The 18,560-nt window shown below is 34.3% G+C and overlaps 1 protein-coding gene across 5 annotated transcripts in view; it reads right to left on the bottom strand.

Annotated features, from left to right (window-relative positions):
• Positions 1-50: 50 nt before the first annotated feature.
• Positions 51-18,560, bottom strand: part of SON (SON DNA and RNA binding protein) — a 38,579-nt gene continuing 20,069 nt past the window's right edge. Inside the window, exons 5-12 of one of the 5 annotated variants that reach the window (XM_058186889.1) lie at positions 18,058-18,201; positions 16,719-16,901; positions 14,877-14,987; positions 11,775-11,891; positions 3,958-4,105; positions 1,869-1,937; positions 1,595-1,710; positions 51-924 (exon numbers count right to left, since the gene is read on the bottom strand). In XM_058186889.1, the coding sequence (XP_058042872.1) occupies positions 766-924; positions 1,595-1,710; positions 1,869-1,937; positions 3,958-4,105; positions 11,775-11,891; positions 14,877-14,987; positions 16,719-16,901; positions 18,058-18,201 (1,047 nt within the window). In that variant the 3' untranslated portion in view covers positions 51-765. Of the gene's footprint in view, positions 925-1,594; positions 1,711-1,868; positions 1,938-3,957; positions 4,106-4,597; positions 8,143-11,774; positions 11,892-14,876; positions 14,988-16,718; positions 16,902-18,057; positions 18,202-18,560 lie in introns of those variants that run through there. The other 4 variants (XR_009155562.1, XM_058186890.1, XR_009155563.1 and 1 more) reach the window with 4 other exon arrangements.

Genomic DNA, 18,560 nt, shown 5'->3' with positions numbered 1-18,560 from the left:
TTCCAGTGATCAAAATGTACATTATAACATTCTGTTACGTGGCTGGTAAATAAAATGAAGTTATATAGCTTTATTTGACCAAGCGGAATACAACAACAATAGCTCATACATCCTCATCCAATTATCGCTGAATTATTTGTTTACTACAAATGTGTATAATCAACACCAGGTATTGTGTATGAAATTAATTACAATTTCCTGCTTCTTTTACGAAAACATGCAGACATTTCATGTTGCAATTCTCATGAGTTCCGATTTACGTTCCCTTTGCATTTGTATGCATTGTTCTTATACAATCATTTTCATATGACATTCTGATAGAGAAATAATGGATAACATTATCTAGCAAAGTTGCTGGATTTTGCTTTGATTAAAAATTATTGAATTTTTGGGTTCAATAATTATCTAGTAGTTGTAGGTTTAAAAGACTACATAAGCATAACTGAACTTTTCCAAAACTATGGGAACTTCATCATACTACAAAATTGTAAACTACCGTACTTATATTGAAGATAAAGCTAAAATATTAAAGCAAATTACAGATACTTTCAGACTCACATTAGATGTTTAGTAATTTAAGAAATGGTGGCATGGCTGAGATCAATAATATACATAACTAAATGAATTAAATATATTTGCAGGTACAAAAGAAAAGCCTGAAGGTGTCTGTACAGTTTTTACAATGAGATGCTGATGTATTTACAAAAGCAGAACAAAATACCTGTTATACAGAATAGAAATGTTTGAAATGTTAAAAACAATAGTTTAGTTGTGTGAGGCACTCCTGAAGTTAGTGGTGTTTGCCAAGAGCTCCTTTGGTACTAGTCCCAATGCTTGGAGAGCCACAGTGGCTGCTGTGGCTTTAGCATGCTTCTTGTTTGGGCTGACAAAACTAGGTTTATGTTCAACTCCATTGACCATCACCTATGAGGCAACAAAGAAAGGAAGAAAATAATACTTTCAAAGCTGAATATATCTTTCTTCCCTTTTTTTATTGTAAAAAAAAAGTAGAAACACCACCCTATTCTTTACAATATTCAGATGTCATCTACAAATATATAGCATATTTTGGGAGAAAAGAGAATACCAATTTATTTTTGAGTGAGGCTCAAAGATTGGCCACACAAATTAAATAAAAATTAATAGCTCTGAAACAATAAGCATGTTTTTGTTGGATTAAATCAGAGTTTTCACTGGCAGAATGACTTCATTTGAGAAGTTTTAATCAGGAAGGAACCCTTGGACCAAAACCTTTCTTAGATGGCAAAATTCAACCTATCTGATGTCTCTATATATTTATCATTTTATCCTAGCTTCAAAAATTAAAAGGGAAGATAAGGTGTTAAGGATTATTTCTTGCTAAGTTGCTGAGGTAATATAGGGCAATTGTTCTATATTATGACTACATTCTTACTTTCTGTACCCAGTGAATGAAAAATCAAAGAAATACTCTTAAATTAGGAAGTTGTAAGGGACTTACTGAATTCTAACATCACAAAAGTAGAGGCCCATCCATGGGACAGGACCCCTTAATGCATTTTACCTTTTATGTATTACAAAAGCACTTTTATATGTTATGATAATTAAAATTTACCTTAAACAGGAAATGTTTACGATATTCAGGACGATTATCATTCACCAGTACAAATACAGGCGGAGACCATCTTCTTTTATTACAGACTTCCAGCAAAGCTGATACTGGATGTTTGCCTTAACAAGAAAAAACATTTTTAAAAATCTTCCAGGTACACAAGGAAGACTGCCGTATTTTTATACAAACTATAATTTTTTTTTTTACTTTAACCAGAACAACTGTTGGGACCAATTCTCTCAAATGCAAAGCACATATCTGTTACCCCAACTCTTACCTGAAAGATCTTTCACTGTACTAAAAGGCCCGTGTCTCTTTTGTGTTTTCTCTCCCACAGCAACTAAGCCTTGAAAAAAAAAGATAGAATTAAATTTGCTGTGTGCTCATTTCTTTCCTAATGCACTTGGTATTTAGTAACATTTCTATATTAGGATCATACCTTTTAAACCAACAAGTGTAAATGGAGAAACACTACTAACACTTGCAAAAAGAAAAATGCCATTTCCAATCATCACCCACACCAGTTTAACCAATAAAGTCAAATCACCATAATGCAATCTTAACCATTTTTTCTCATATGCAAGTAATTTTCATTAAGCTTGTGATTCATTAACAATTATCCATAATGCATTCTTACATGACCTGTGTAGCTCAAGAGATTCCTTTTCAGGAATCTACTTTCATTCATCTAGTTAACATCTATGCCACAATGTCAGTGCAAAAAAATGTTAACAGAAAATTACTGGTATATTTAATGTATCTTCTGCTTCTAAAATTCTATGCTTAAAATACTATTATATGTATATGCATACATATGTATAGTCAAAAGATATTTATGATCTGAATATTTAGTATTTCAAAGGCAGCTTAGGTTTTTAATAATTAAGACAAGCCAAAACAAAAAATTTAAAATTAACTAAATTATAAAATTGTATTGGTACTTTGCTACTCATTAATTGGTACTGGGAGGCAGGATGGGTACCAAAAATGAGCACCAAACAAATGTTTACCATAAGGAACAACGTAGTGAGTCACAAGGGAGCCAAGAACAAGAAGTTCTAGGAGCCACGGTGGCACCGTGGTTAGAATAGTACTGCAGGTTATTTTTGATGACTATCGGCTGCCAGCAGTTCAAGTCTTACTGGCTCAAGGTTAACTCAGCCTTCCATCCTTCCGAGGTCGGTAAAATGAGGACCCAGATTGTTGGGGGAAATATGCTGAATCTGTAAACCACTTAGAGGGAGCTATATGGAACACTATGAAGTGGTATATAAGTCTAAGTGCTATTGTTATTGTGTGTTGAGTACCAAACCATGAGTACCAGGACAAAACTTTGCAACACATTTCAAAATGCATTTAATACCAAATTTGATGAGTTTCAACACAGTTGAGTACCACAGTATCATTGTACTTTATAAATAAAATTATTGAGATCATACAAACATCACTTATAAAGCCTACATAGTTCAGGGCCAGTTAAATTTTGGACTTCTTATCTCCAATTGTCTCTGCTTTCCCCACTAAAAGCAACAGAATTGCTCCAAGTCCCATCTATTCAGCAGGATTATCCTGCAGGACCTAGGAACTGTACCTTGTTCCTGATCCTGCCCTGTGGAATAGCACAGTCTTGGAATCCAAATCACCCAAATTCTGTTGGACTTCTGCAATGAATCAATGACTTGAATATTCCAAATAAGCATTTGGGCCAGAAAGTTAAGCTTGAAGCAGATTTCTTTTTCACTCGGCATGTGTATAGGGTACAGTCTAACAATACACACGCACATTGTGTGTGTATGATTACTAGAAATATAAAAATGTAAGACAACACAAAGCATAGAAAAATGTATACATTTATAAAGTCATAAAATTATTTATACATACAGTATTTTTATACATATAGTAATGGTAGTTAAAATAAAATTTTACATTATTTCTGGAAATCTTAGGTTTCTGGTCATATAAATGTAGCAGCCTATGTTCAAGCAGGCAGGAATCCCTGGTCTCATACCAATGGTGTTATTGGCACCACAGTAATTTTCAGTAAACTACTTAATAGAGTTTAGGACACACTAACTGTAACCTACATGAGCTTTTTGTGGTTTGTCATGTATGCACTCTCAAACTGGGTTCAGCCAATCCCTCCAGTTCATGCTTCCTGAACAGAGTTTATGAAGTTCTCCTACCCCCACGTAAGAACTAGGGACAGGATCAGGATTTTTTTTTCCTGTGTGCTCTCCAGGTAAATCTTTATCCCTGGAAATTTGCATGGCATTCTCTTGGGTGGGTTTTAGAAAAGTCAAGACGTAATTGTTTCAAAGAGCAGGTGATTGTTCATATTAGCACTGTAGACTGAACTGGACACTCACCTTTCCGATCCGTTTTAAAATCAACTAAAATAGGCTCCTTGTTTCCTTCTTTGTTTTTTCCCAAGCCCTCTCCTTCTCTCCATCCCATCTTTCTCATGAGTTGGGCTCCCATTCCTCCACTAACAGGGGCAGCTCTGAGAAACTGATCCTACCCAAGCGGGGAAAAAAGGGAAGAAAAAACATCTTTGTTTAACACACTTCTGGAAAAATTGTAGACCTTTCTAATATTTTCAGCAATGAGTTCATTTGTTTCAACTTATTTTTTCAGTTACAATTCAACTCAGACTTCAAAATATATGCATATCCTTCTAGAAAACCTCAATGGATTGTTTCAAATTAAAAGTATAATTAAAACAAGCAAAAACTTATTTGATATATTACTTACTGAGTAAAACATACCCCTTTACCAATTATATTTTCAGAAACAATCTGGGCCTTTGAAAACCAATTCCCTCACAAAACTCCTCATGCATGATAGAAGCATCTTTAAAAGAAAAAAGCTTAGCCATACAGTTCAACAATAACACAGGACAAATGTTTTGAAAACCTTAAAAATCATACTATTAGTGAGAGTATATCAACTGTACTAAAATGCTTTCTGCTTTATAGTTCTTTAAAAACTCCTTAAACGTTTACGTACCTAGGCCTCGATGGCTGCAGTGTTGTGAATAGTAGGGCTGGCATTGACCGTGGCAAGAAGGCAGCTACAAGGCAGATTTGGCCCTGAAACAAGTTTCCATATAGAGGGGTGAAAGTTCACAGGCTATTCTGTGAACTATCATCTCTCTTTCTGCCCCACCCAAGGACCCAACACAACAAACTGCTTGTGTAGATGTATTTATATATATACACACAAACATATAAGTACATACATATATTTATGTGTCTGTGTGTGTAGTATTAGCACATCATTTTTAAAACTTAACATACCAACTATACATAGAAATCCCTCTGCTTTCAGTCTACATTTCAATGACTGAAAATAGGCACTGAAAGCGAACTGAGTGTACAGTAAATTGGTTTGCTCTTCAGCACAGAAAATTATGACATACGCACACACACTGCAATACTATTCTCTGTATCCCTGTTAAGAAAGCAAACTGTAATGTTTCCAATAACATATGTAACATGAGTTCCTCAAGTATTAAATCAACCCATATAACACAATTAAATAGATGTCTGTATTCCATGCAAATGAACATTACTTTGGAAAAAGTGTTTCTTATGTAAGAAAAGGCTAAATGAGGCAGACATTACCTCTCACAGAAACAGTTTGACTGGTGCAAGCCATGCAGTTTGTGTACACAGAAACATGTTAGCTGATGCCAGTTACCAACTGCTTCGAGTTGATACACCTCTAGAATGGCTTTTACTTACTTCCATTTTCATCCTCCCCTCTCCTTTCCACGAACCTCTCATTAGAAAAGGGCAACCATGCAGAGTATGATACAAACCCCAGTCAATGTCACCCAGGGCTCCGACTCCTCTTTTGTACCTGCTTTGCAATGATAGAATGTTCATCAACAATGTCTGTTTCATCACCAATGTGTATCCAGTTCACAAAAATGCCAGGAACCTATTGTTTCAGGAAGGTCTTTGAGGTTACAAGAATTTATCAGAAACTGTCCTCATTATTGGGGGCAAAATAAAAAGAAGCCTTTTTGTTTGAAATGCAGGTAAGCACAATCCTAAATTGCCTTTTTTTTCCCTACGAAGATGAACTATAACTTGGAGGGTTTTTTTTAAAAAAAACTGAAGTACAGTACATTTTTGAAGAAGTACTGTTTTCTAATTGCGCCTCAAGTTTATTATAACACTATGATCACAGGTTATCCAGTTGTAGAATTCAATGATAGAACTCAAAAGAAAACATATGTGCCAAAGTCCAATGGAAAAAGAACATTTTTTGTCTAAAATCCCCAAATCCTTTTTATCTGTAAATAAATACTGGAATCAATGTTTAATTAAGTACTGAAGTTTATAGTTTCTAAGTGGAATCTTTAATATTTCTTCTGTTGTTCTTGGATTGCACATTACAATTCCTTGTCAAACACTCCAGGCATTTTAATTCATGAGGTATGGATTATTCCTACAAGCCTTTATATTCCTGCAAATTACATCTAACAGTAGTTGATGTCAAATACAACAACAGTCCGATTCATCTACATGATAAAATTATATGAGCTATTTCCGGCCTCACATCCTCCAGATACTTTAAACAAGGCCTGTCTATTCCAGCTTGCACGTATCTTGCTCTGGAAACCACTTGGCTAGTAAAAACTAGCTAAAATAAAACGCCTGTTAAATATATACGTTTAATATTTTATTTACAATGCTAAACAATCACTATCAGAAAGTACTTGAAATAACATTACATGGTGACTATGTTATTTCACAGCATGGAGGAACTAAATCTACAATACTATTAATATATTTTTCCAGTACAAAGGTACAATAAGTCAAGATTGGTTATTATTGAAATAGACAACTCTAAAGTCATCAAAGGATATGGGAAACACGTAAAAGTTTTTAAATTCTGAATTATTTGTTTTGCTCTGACTCTATATTGCTTCTATGGCAATTTGTCCTTTGTGATTCTTTAAATCTCTCTATATTAAACAAGACTTAGTTAAGTAGTACATTTCTTGTCACTAGCTAGGGCAAGCCATTTCTTGTTGCTATTGTAAAAAAATGTTGACAGGTGTACAAAGCAGTTTACAGGACGAGCAAATGAAATCTAATAAAAGCACCTAGCAGTAAGAACGCCTGACAGAGTAAGTATTCAACACCACTGTAATGGAAAAAAAAAATGATATTCAGACTGGTGCAGGGATAGTTAGGAACGAAAGAGGTAAGAAATCACAATTTACCAGATTCATTCAATGCCAAGAAAAGCCCACACAAATGGGAACGCCAAGACCCAATCCTGGGTGCAAGGGTGAATACCTATAAGAAAAACACAGAACGGACTACAGTGAGCAGACCATGTCTGCCACTGACTATTTCTGCAAAGTTTGTAATTACTTCAGAAATGAAACTTCACTTAAACCAATGTTAAGTATTTAAAGAATATTGTTACCAAATCAATATTTCTCACATACAGTAAACAACATTTCTTATGGCCATATGTAAGAGACAGTGGTGTTCATGATTTTTGCTTCTAAATGGACACAAACATGATTGGGGAATGGGGAGAGTGAAGTTGCCAGAGTTGCCTTTATATCTATACTTACAGCTACGAAGTAACAGCATTATGCTAAAGAAGGAGCAATAGTAAAATGAGGTGGGGAACTAATGTGGGTGGACACTGCGGCTAAATTGATATCACAAAAACTCAAATTCACTGCTTATGTGTGCTTGTGTGTGTATGTGCATAGTATTTTATCATATTTGAAATGCAGAATATCAAGGCTACTAAGATAAAGGGCTACAATAATATAGAAAAAGGAATTGCAAATGGAGCTGAAATTCTAATTTCAATTCTAATTCTAATTTCCAATTACTGAAAATATATCTAACTCCATTCTCTTATCTGGATTCGGGGCAGACAATCCATTTTTTTTTCTAATCTGCATTCTGTAGCCACAGTGTCCACAACATCAGGAATATATCATTGAAAAATCTTCCAGAGTGCCAAAAGGCAGTTCACGGGCTTCTGAATTTTTTCTATAGAGATAAGAAGCCTTGCTCGGAAGCATATTAATGACAGAAATCAGATCTTACTTCCATGGCAGAACATATTAGCCCTTAGATGAAATCACTAATTACGTTCCTGTCTGCTTTTAAGTTGCAGATAAAATAAAGTGTATGTTTATCATTACAGTGATCTAATATAGCAGTATCATCAGACGTTGGTTTAAGCTCCTAAGATCCAAAATCGGCAGTATTCCAATCTTTGCAAATTGGAGAAATCTATATACCAATCCTGTTCTTAAGTGCCCCCTCCCCAATTGTTTTGTTATTACACAAATGCTTACTTTGTTGGAAGATCTTGCATTGCTTTCAGGAGAGAGTAATATTGGCAGATACTGATTTCTGAAGTAAGGGAAGATTATTGTTACAGCACACCATTATGCTTTCTCCTATACATTTTTCACCTGGCAATTCCTGGTCGGGTTTCCTGTTCATTGTAGCAATCGTGTAAGATCAGCGCTGTCAGTCCCTCCAGATGAAATCTAGGTCCTCCTGAAGGGGGACAGAGTACTGGGACAGGGGAAGCTTCAGAAGAGCACAGCATTCAGAATATCCAAGGAACTCAACTTCCAAAAAACTCGCTTTACCCTACTTCAACACTCAACCTAGTAATAATTCCTTAAAACACCAATCACTACTAGTTCTCCTAGATCTAGCATGCTTATCCCATTTTCCTTCACAAGAACAGTCTATCGTTTTCTTGGTTGGTGAAAAAAGTAAATTAACTTTTTGTAGTCTGACTTTTCTTTTAGGAGTAGGAAATAACTGACAATATGAATTTGGTTACCATTATAAACTAAAATACTATTTTTGATAGTAATATACAGGACACTGTCTGAAAATCAAGCAAGATTTCATTTCATTTGTTATTAAGGCTGTGCTCCTAAACACGCTTCCTTATTGAGTGAATCTGAAAAATATGGTGGAAAAAGGACTGCTATTTGAGATACCAACCTTTACTGGATAATTAATATTGTTTTTTTTTCTATTTTGGCCTAATATTTAACAAATAACTTCTTCAAAAAATCACCATGTATGTGATTCAAAAAACAAATAAATACAGTAAGCCTAAAAAGAAATGTGTTGCACATGTACTGTGAAGAATTTAATATTTTTGTATTTGTGAACTGATTACATCATTGATGATAATGCAAACAGACTAAAGTTGTTCTTTCTTCAAAAATATCAAAAACCCTAATACCCAAACATTTTAAATTACATTGCTTAAAATTCAAGCAAATAAAAACACAAATTGCTTTTTTAAAAGTGGCTTGCTTTCTACAACATAAAGCACATTAACCAACATAACCCTCAGTATATCTTTCTCTTATTTTTAAGTGATAGTCAAATTTCAATGTAAGTTTTTTTAAAAAGTTTGATACAATGTAGACTTAACATTTCATTTCTCAGAAAAATTACCAATAATTTACCAGTCATCTGACATATCCAACTACTGTTCTTTTAAGAAAATGGGGAATATTTATTATATGTAATAGTGAATTAATATATTTTTCATTTGATTTCACTTGCAAAGAAATTAATAGCCCAATCATATGCAATATTCAAGTCCTACTGAGTGCCAATAGTCTTATTTGCAAGAAAGAACGTTTATCATGGCAACTGAACTTAAATGTTGTAAGAAAGACTTTTCATTCAGGAATTCTGTACGCATATAGGCTATAAGAAACATTTTGTATAAATTTTGCCATCTTTCTTACTTCATTCAAGAAACCAACATTTTCTGGGAATACAATTGAAAACTCTCACGTAAAGAATATTTAGGAATATTATACACTCAACAAAATCTAAAATTTACTGCTTCAAGGTGCTTTTGATTTGCCTATTCATTGGAAAAAAATAATCATTCCCACAAGGAGACAGCTCCAATAACATAGAGTAACTTCTTATATATATAGCCCTCTATATATATGGGTGAAAATGTGGAGACATACAATACCATAGAGAGTTAAAAAGCTCAACAGTCTAATATCATAAATCTCTGAGAAATCTACCCAACTATCTTCATACCAAAGGTGATAGAAATCACACAGTGCAAACTACATCAATTCACAAACAGAACTGCAAGAGCTTAATCTCCATATTTGTAATCCAACGAACACTTTTTATTTTAAAAAAAAGTACCAGTAATATGTTACCTACTCTATGTATCAGGCCTCCAATGACTATTCTACTCAAGTAATGAAAAATTGCCTGAGACTTGTAGGAGGTTAAGGAAAAAAGCAATATTATATGTGATTCCCCTAACAGACTATATTATAAAAGAGAGATTTATAATCCGAAGCATATAATATAAATATTATTATAAGTATGAGAAACCTGAACAAAATGCTTTGGGTTAAGAAAATTAAGAGTCAATTTCTCCTATATTAGAATCCTAAAAAACAGAAGCAGTACCAGCTACAAATTGTACACTACATATAGTACATTAATTTCAAAGCTTCAACCTTCTGTGAAGAATGGCTATGTGAGCAGTCTTCAGCAGTCAACAATTTGAAATAGCTGGGTAGTTACAAAATGCTCATTGCTTAAAAAAAGATATGCCCCTAGATGTGTCACTCAGGCATCTTGTGAAGAACAAGGAAAAATGTTATTGCAAAATCTTCTGGGAAGTCATGCTTCAAGTTTTTTCCATTTTTTTCAGATTTCCTTAAAATTAGCATGTACCAATTAGATGCTCTGCCAATTATATTATAGAAAGTATGGCCTTTTTTGTGAACTGTACATGGGTGCTGAATACCAGACATATAATGGAAGTGAACTTTTTGTTAAAATGGGTGCTGTAAGTTAATAATTACCAACAATTCTCCACTTTTATTTCATAGAGAAACCCCTTTCATGAGGAAATATTTACATATAGTGTATTTACAGTATTTCCCATATATTTTAATTACAAAAGTGTAAAAGTATATATAATACATTTTATCAACAAAACACAAATATAAAACTCTGGTTACTGTATCTAAATGCACTGATTCATCTACAATGCTTTTAAAAACAAGAGGCTCCAACTAACAGGGCTTTGAAAAAAGCCAATCAGAATTAGACAATCATAAAATTAATTGATAGATCAGCGAACATGACAAATATATAAATAATTGTTTATTCAGACTGTAAAAATGTACTTGGCAAGCATATAATCCCACTATGTAAGGGTCTTTTGAACTTTCCAAAACTGTAAATTCTCAAACGATAGTTCCTCAAACTTAAAAGCACCTTTATGATTTCAGCTATAGAAACAGCAGATGCAACATAGGCTCTGTGAGCAGATCAGGATCGGTCATATGAAACTCAATTGCAAAAACTACCCAAACAGTCTTTATTCAATTTAATTTGCATTATTTCTGAGCATCTAATAAATGCAAATGAATGTGTGTTAGCTCTGCCACTGCCCTATTAATATGCACAATCATATTCTGCAGACAAAGAAAAAAACCCCGTCTCCTCAATTTGCAGACTACCTGTCTACTTTCATCAACATATCTCCTAACTGATGTCTTCATCAAGTATGGGCCATTGTTTTTAGGATTAAATAAAGATAATGATAACTTCTTAATTTTGCCTTTGCAATCAAGTAAATCCTAGAATCTTCTCCTAAGAGCCAAGAATACTGTTAGTTCAGGCCAGAGTTAGGCAAATTCCACTTTCAAAGATGTGCACAACAGAAGCAAGCAAGTGAATTTTTACAGCCATATGGACTATTAAGTGAGTTCCTATCCAAATTGTACTGAAATCAGAATCAAGACTAAGCTTAAACTAATAGAAAAGCCCATAGAATTGGAACCACATTTCAAGACAATTTCAGCACAAAATAACAGTAACCCTAGGAGAAATTAAAAGTTATTTCTAAACAGGTGAGCACATTTCAGTCTCCCAGTTTCTAAAGTCCGCCTATCAAACCAGTACTAACAGAGCTATTAAGCAGTGTAAATACAGAATTCAAAACACATGGTGACAAAACACAAAAATAAATGCTTTTAATTTATTTTTCTGCATATATTTTAGGATGTTATGACTGTCCTAACAGTATCAGTATCACTTCTTCCAGTGTTTTCAAAGGAATTTAAATTGTGACATTTGGACTCATCTGTCTGAATATCATCTACCTTTTTAACCCACGCTTGGGGACCGCTGTTGGATAACTGTTCAGAAGTCAAGACCTGTGCTCCAGTACTGCCTGTAAAATGGCCTGGTATAGAATTCAGCTCAGCCCAGGCATCAATCTGCAATTACAAAGGAGCATAATAGTTAATTAAAACATTAAGAATTATGTTTAAGAATTAAGAATAAGTTACGTCTATTTGAAGAGCAATGGAACCATATTCTTCTCTAAGGGGGGAAAAATCCCTCAGAACTTTTGGAAACCTGCAGAAGGTTCACTCTTTATTTTGACATAAACCTTACTCCGTACCTTAAAAGTGTGACCTTATCTTACAATTTTTTTTCCCTAAGGCTTTTGACTGACTATGCTACAATACAGGTAGTCCTCGACTTTCAACCACAATTGAGCCCAAAATTTTTGTTGCTAAGTGAGACATTTGTTAAGTGAGTTTTGCCCCATTTTACGACCTTTAAACCAGGAGTATATAGCAATGATTCTTAAACTGTTCGACCAGTGTTATTTACTCACTCTCTCCCTCTCAAAAAAACCCCATTCATTATTTTACACAAGTATCCTGAGAGTGGCAGTCCCAAAGTGGACACCCAACTCACAAATAAGCAACTAGAAGTTGTTCCTTTACCCCCAGTATATGTCCAAATAACCCACTTGGGAGAAATTGCTCCAGTTTAAGAATCAAAATTGCATTCTATCATTTATTTCATTTATATGCAGATTATAGTATGGCAATGCTGAACTAAAATAAATAGAAATAGAAACTGCCAGAAGAAACATCAACATCTGACACAAGAAGTGACAAAACCAATGGAAGAAACCGTATGTAGCTTAGGGTAGAGTTTATTTATTTATTTATTTATTTATTAAATTTTTATACCGCCCTTCTCCCGAGGGACTCAGGGCGGTGTACAGACAAAAGATAAAAAATATAAAAAATATACAATTAAAACAACAATTTAAAACCGAGCAAATTAGAAAAAATGGCCAGTATTAAAAAATTTAAAATTTAAAATTCCAAACCCTAAAATGATAAAACCCCAGTTAAAAATTTAAAAATATTAGGCCAGTCCCGCTTGAATAAATAAGTGTGTTTTCAGCTCACGGAGAGTTGAATTGTGGGGTTCTTGGTGCACAGAGCACTGATATTATCTACCTCGCTAATGAAACATCTGCAAAAAAAACAAAACAGCCAAGCTCAGAGAGCACTAAGAACCTCCAGGGTGATTGTATTTTTTACACCAAGATACTATGCAGGTGTAGAAAGTTTATTCCATATATATATATATAAATAAAAGTATTGCTTAACAATACTGCTTCAGCGATTGTTCAAAGTTATGATGGCACTGGTCCTTGACGTTCCAGCCATTGTAGCATCCCCACGGTTTTCTTATTGCAATATAGGCATTGGCAACTAGCTCTCAATTCTGACTTCACAGCGCCCAATGATCACATGATCACCATTTGCGACCTTCACTGCCAACTCCTGACAAGCAAAATCAATAGGAAGCCGGCAGGAGGTCACAAATGGAGGGGGATTCACTTAACAATTGCAACCAGAGCTGCCATCATGATGAGGTGCTTTACAACTGCAATACTAATTCCTGTCATTAACCACTTTCAGTATTAAAGTGATAATTATGGAATTGTTTTGCATGAACACGGAGTCAAAATTTGGCTGCTGGAGACTTTAGAACCGATAGAATGCTTACCAAATGGCTCAATAATGACTAGGAAGTACAATAAAGATGTGTAGTTTAAAATATGTATGGGGTTTTTCATGGTGTTAGGGAGGCACAAGTTTAAGAAATGAATCTTTGCATGCAGATGATACTATCTTATTTTCTGAGAATCAAATTATGTATACCAAATGTCAGCCATACGATGCAATTAAGAGCACATATCCAAGAATTAATGTTTTGAAAGCGAAGGTATTGATATTTAACAAAGAAAATAGAGTAAATGACTGCACATTATATAAAAATAGTGGGAAATGGGAGAAAAAGTCTGAAACTTGATAAATTGCTAACTGAGGAGGGAAAAATGGATAGCGAAATTTTAAAATGTATAAATATGGGAAGAAAGGTAGTGGATGGTATGAATCTTGCTGTACAAAATGAATAGAAGTGAAATTGACTGCATATTAGACTGCAGCTTACCACTTCATTAATCAGAAATTAGAGTTTGATGTATCAGGAGAAACATAAAAGTTGAATGCAGTGGGAATGTTTTATTTAAAAAGTTTGTGTAGTAAAAAAAGAAATAGGGTTAAGAATGAATGGCATGTGAATGGCCTCTGGTGGCTCAGACTGCTAAGACAGTCTGTTATTAACAGCAGCTGCTTGCAATTACTGCAGGTTCAAGTCCCACCAGGCCCAAGGTTGACTCAGCCTTCCATCCTTTATAAGGTAGGTAAAATGAGGACCCAGATTGTTGGGGGCAATAAGTTGACTTTGTATATAATATACAAATGGATGAAGACTATTGCTTGACATAGTGTAAGCCGCCCTGAGTCTTCGGAGAAGGGCGGGATATAAATGCAAAGGAAAAAAAAAAGGATTTAATTCACAACTGACTGAATCGTATAAAAGAGATATAGCTGATTTGGTCATGTAGAAATAATGTATAAGAATTTAAATGCAAAACAAACAAGTGAAGCAAGAATTGGAAAGGAGAAGATCAAGGAAACTGACATTGGATTCAGTAAGATCCTCAAAGAAGTGAGAAGTTTTTTTAAAAAAGCAATTTTGAATCAGTATATTTATATGGTCAAAAAAAAGACAGTTTCCCAAAATGAAAGGCATGAGGTAGAGAAAGGTAGAGAAAAAGATGTAGATATAAATTAGATTTCATCTCCTTTCAATTTTGCTTACTATTTTTCCCCCCGCTTTTGTTTTGCTTATCATTCATTCTAAGGAAACAATTCAATGCATGTGTATGTATGGGAACATGTAAACAACATAGCTTTAAAGAAACTTAAAAGTCTGAAATTAATACTGCCAGAAATATGAAAAACTGATAAAATTTTACATTCCTCAGTTTTTTATAAAATTTTCAAGATAAAATTGGGAAACAGAAAGGAACTATAACTTGCCCGTTCTTGTGCACGATTTAACAAGCACATTGCCTCCAGATCAAATGTATTTTCCGTAAGTCTCTTTTGGGCTATCGTCCGTTCAGTCAGTGCTGATGAGATGTCCACAGGCTAAAAAAAATAGTAAAAATATTATTTTTCTCTATGTACTTAGGTAAATATTCTCCTACAGAGGAATACAAACTTTTATCTCATTACAAGCCAATATTGTGGCCACTAGGTTGGCCCGTTAGACTGCGGTTTTGCAAGCTGCACTGGTTGCCAGTTTGCTTCAATTCAGGTTATCACCTTTAAAAGCTCTTTGTGACATGAGACTAGGTTACCAAAGGAACCATCTCACTCCAATGGGATTGGTCTGCACCAACCACAATAGCAAAAAGGGCATGATTCCACTGCACTTAGTTGGTTGTAAGCCACCTAGAATCACCTATTGCCGAGATGGGCAGCAAATAAATAAACAAATAAATGCATAAACACATAAACAATGTGTCCCTCAATGCAATATTTTGTTATAAAACAACCCATTAATGTTATATCTGTTGTGAAAGCAGTTGAAAAATGCATATTATGCTTGGTTAATATAATAGTATTGCACTGAAAGTTATAATTATCTTTCAAAGATGTTTCAAACTTCTCACAAGGTGGGATTCCAGATTTAACATGTCTCAATATTTGGATCACAAAAGGACAAAGTGATGGGTTCCTACAGGTCCCATCACTTTAGATTCAGCGATGAGATCCTACAGGTTTAACAACTGGTTCTCTGAGCGGGCACGCACATCGGCACTTTGCAGAAAATTAACTTTTGCATTGCTGAGAGAAAGGAAAACAGCTGAGGAGCGGCAATCCACTCTGCTGCCCCCGATCAGCTGGGCTTCGGAAGCAGAAATAGAGGTAAGTATAATGCAGGGGTGGGCAGGCGGGACCATTTCGAAGAAAGAGAGAACCGGTAAACTCATGGCTGAAAATCGGAGCAAATGGTTCGCCCGAACTGGTCCAAACCGGTAGAATCCCACCACTGCTTAGATTCCATATTACAATGTGCAGTATGTTTTTATACACACACACACCTCGATTTTTGAACACATTTTCCTAGCATTAGAGTTATGATTCAAATATAGTCTGAGAAATAAGCAATATTGAAAATACTATAAATAAAAGGTAGAAATAATATATATTTACAACTATATTAATAATTAACAATAGAACAAAAGCTAGCAGGTTGAATCTGGATAGTGGACACTGCACTACCCAGAGACAGCAGAATAGAAGATTAAAAAATGGAGAAAATCACAAAATATTAAGACCTGCAAATGTAAGTACAATGATTGGGAGGGGGACAGTATCACTAGTGATAGCCCTCTTAGGTGCAAGTCCAAACACCATCAGCATTGACAAAATCAGCATTAGCAAATTGCAATAGGCAACTCTACTCTGAACAGCTCTTATCCCGCAATAATACCTTTAATACCTTATCCAGGTGCTGGATAAAAATGCCAAGTCCAGTGTAAATATCTGACTGTACAATCAGCCATATAAATAATTTTATCAACACTATATATAGCCTATTCTAATTGCCAAATTATACATTGGGGTGGTTGCTTTTTCTTATTTATAAAAGCATACTTTTCTACAACAGAATTTATATTCCAAATTTCCTTTGGAATTTGTATCACTAAAATAATTAGTTTGACAACTTGACTGGAGCAGGCGAACAATCTAAAAACAGCACATCATTCTATACTTGTGAATTGTTCAAGCTTGCACACTACATTATAATCTAATGTATATAGATTTAATGGAAGATTTAGCCAGTATCTCCAGTCTCTTTCAACTTTTTACCTCCAAATTGGCTGGATCAGGAAACACATCATCCTTGTTCTCATCTTTGTTCTTCTCAACTGGAACCCATTCCCCATATGCACTATCTGCTTCTTTTTTCCTGTGTTGAGACCCTGAAGAAACTGGAAACTCTTTTGTCAGAGTTACCTGATTTTTCGGAGGTGTTGGTTTTATTGTAGGAGTCTTTGGGAGGAGAGAGAGAAAGAATATAATAAACAGATTACAATTATGAGCCCACATACGACATATACACATATAAGTGAAGTCTTAGCATTGCATTGGCAAAACATGCGTTACAAACTGAACGAGCAACAAACCATGTTTCCAACTTTGAAGTTTTACAATCCAGATGATTTTATCACATTTTTATTGTTTACTACTCTCACAAATAATACCTATAATGTATCATTTCAAAGTCCATGATACAAAGCAAAATAAAACTTTTTTTAAATAAGTGTTGCAAAAGTGGGGGGGAAGCAGTGAAATAAATGATGAATTTGAATTCATTCTTCATCAACTTTGTCAACTATCTGTGATGCAGAAAAAAGTCCCACTAAAAGCAAAAACAGCCTCTTTTTTCCTTTTCCATTAAACTATCTCATGAGAAGAATTCTACTCAAGGAAAATCCATATAATATAAATTCATTATTATACGAAATAAGGTTGTCTATGAGTATTTGCCATCCAAGTTATGACAACAAGTATCATAGGCAAAGGAACATTTGTCTTGATCCATTCTAAAGATTTACAGCAATAGTTTATTTAGGTAGTTATGATAGGTCATGCTGTAATGCATATTAATTATGCTATTATCATACTACATCATGAAATGAAATGCAATCTTATATATATAGTTTTAATTTTTATAACAGAACTTCGCTTAATACAATTCCAATCCAATTCCAAATCTCCAAAACTATTTTTGAGGAGTCTGGGACCTACGTGGGTATTAGAAATCATTCATCTTTCCCATTCTGCTAAATATTGTTCCATAAATTATATGAAACAAATCAAATATTCACCAGTCTCAATAGTGTAAATATATTACTGTGTGTTAACTAAATGCTCAGTAATCTGAAGGGGGGAATGTAATCTTTATCTTTTCACCACTTAGAACTCCACTTATACATATTTTGCTTTTTAAAATGTTGGTGAGATCCATTTAAAAACCCAGAATATGCCCAAACGCTAGCTACAGCTTATTACACTAACCCTGTTAGTATTTCTCTGCAATTAATAATGAAATATTGTACTTGTGTATTCCCTTGTCACTTAAGTGTTTTGTAAAAAGTACTTAAATGAAACAAAATGCAGCTACAAGTGATTTTACAATACGTACAGTTAAATTGAAAAAAATAGGCTTCGGCTCATTCAATTTAAAGGGATGGTTGATAAAAGGATGTTCCTCCTCTTCTTCATCAGAAACATGAGGCTTATTTACAATGACATCATCTTCCTGGCTTTGGGCAATCTTCTTGCATTTCTGAAAATAAAAAAAATATATACAGAATATAATGAAATAAATATTATTAACGGATCGGGGAGATAAATGTATATAATGGCATGTCCTAAAATATGACAACAACAGTTAAAAAAACTAGACTCAGAACAATCATCCACTAAAACAATATAACAAAACCTGCTCTTATTGCCATTTAGAGTTATAAAGCCAGGTCATCTAGTAAATCTGAAAGCTAACTAGTTTATTTCCAGAATACAGGGATGCATAATTTTATCCCAGATAAAGAACAAAGCAATTTTATTATTCTTATCATGTAAAAGGCAGTTTGGTCTAAGGGTTAAGGTACCTGGCTAGAAAGTGGGAGATCATGAATTCTAGTC

Source organism: Ahaetulla prasina, chromosome 5, assembly GCF_028640845.1.
Source record: "Ahaetulla prasina isolate Xishuangbanna chromosome 5, ASM2864084v1, whole genome shotgun sequence".
NCBI classification, from domain to species: domain Eukaryota; kingdom Metazoa; phylum Chordata; class Lepidosauria; order Squamata; family Colubridae; genus Ahaetulla; species Ahaetulla prasina.
The sequence above is the reverse complement of the archived record's forward strand: the minus strand, read 5'-3'. Positions and strand labels throughout refer to the sequence as shown.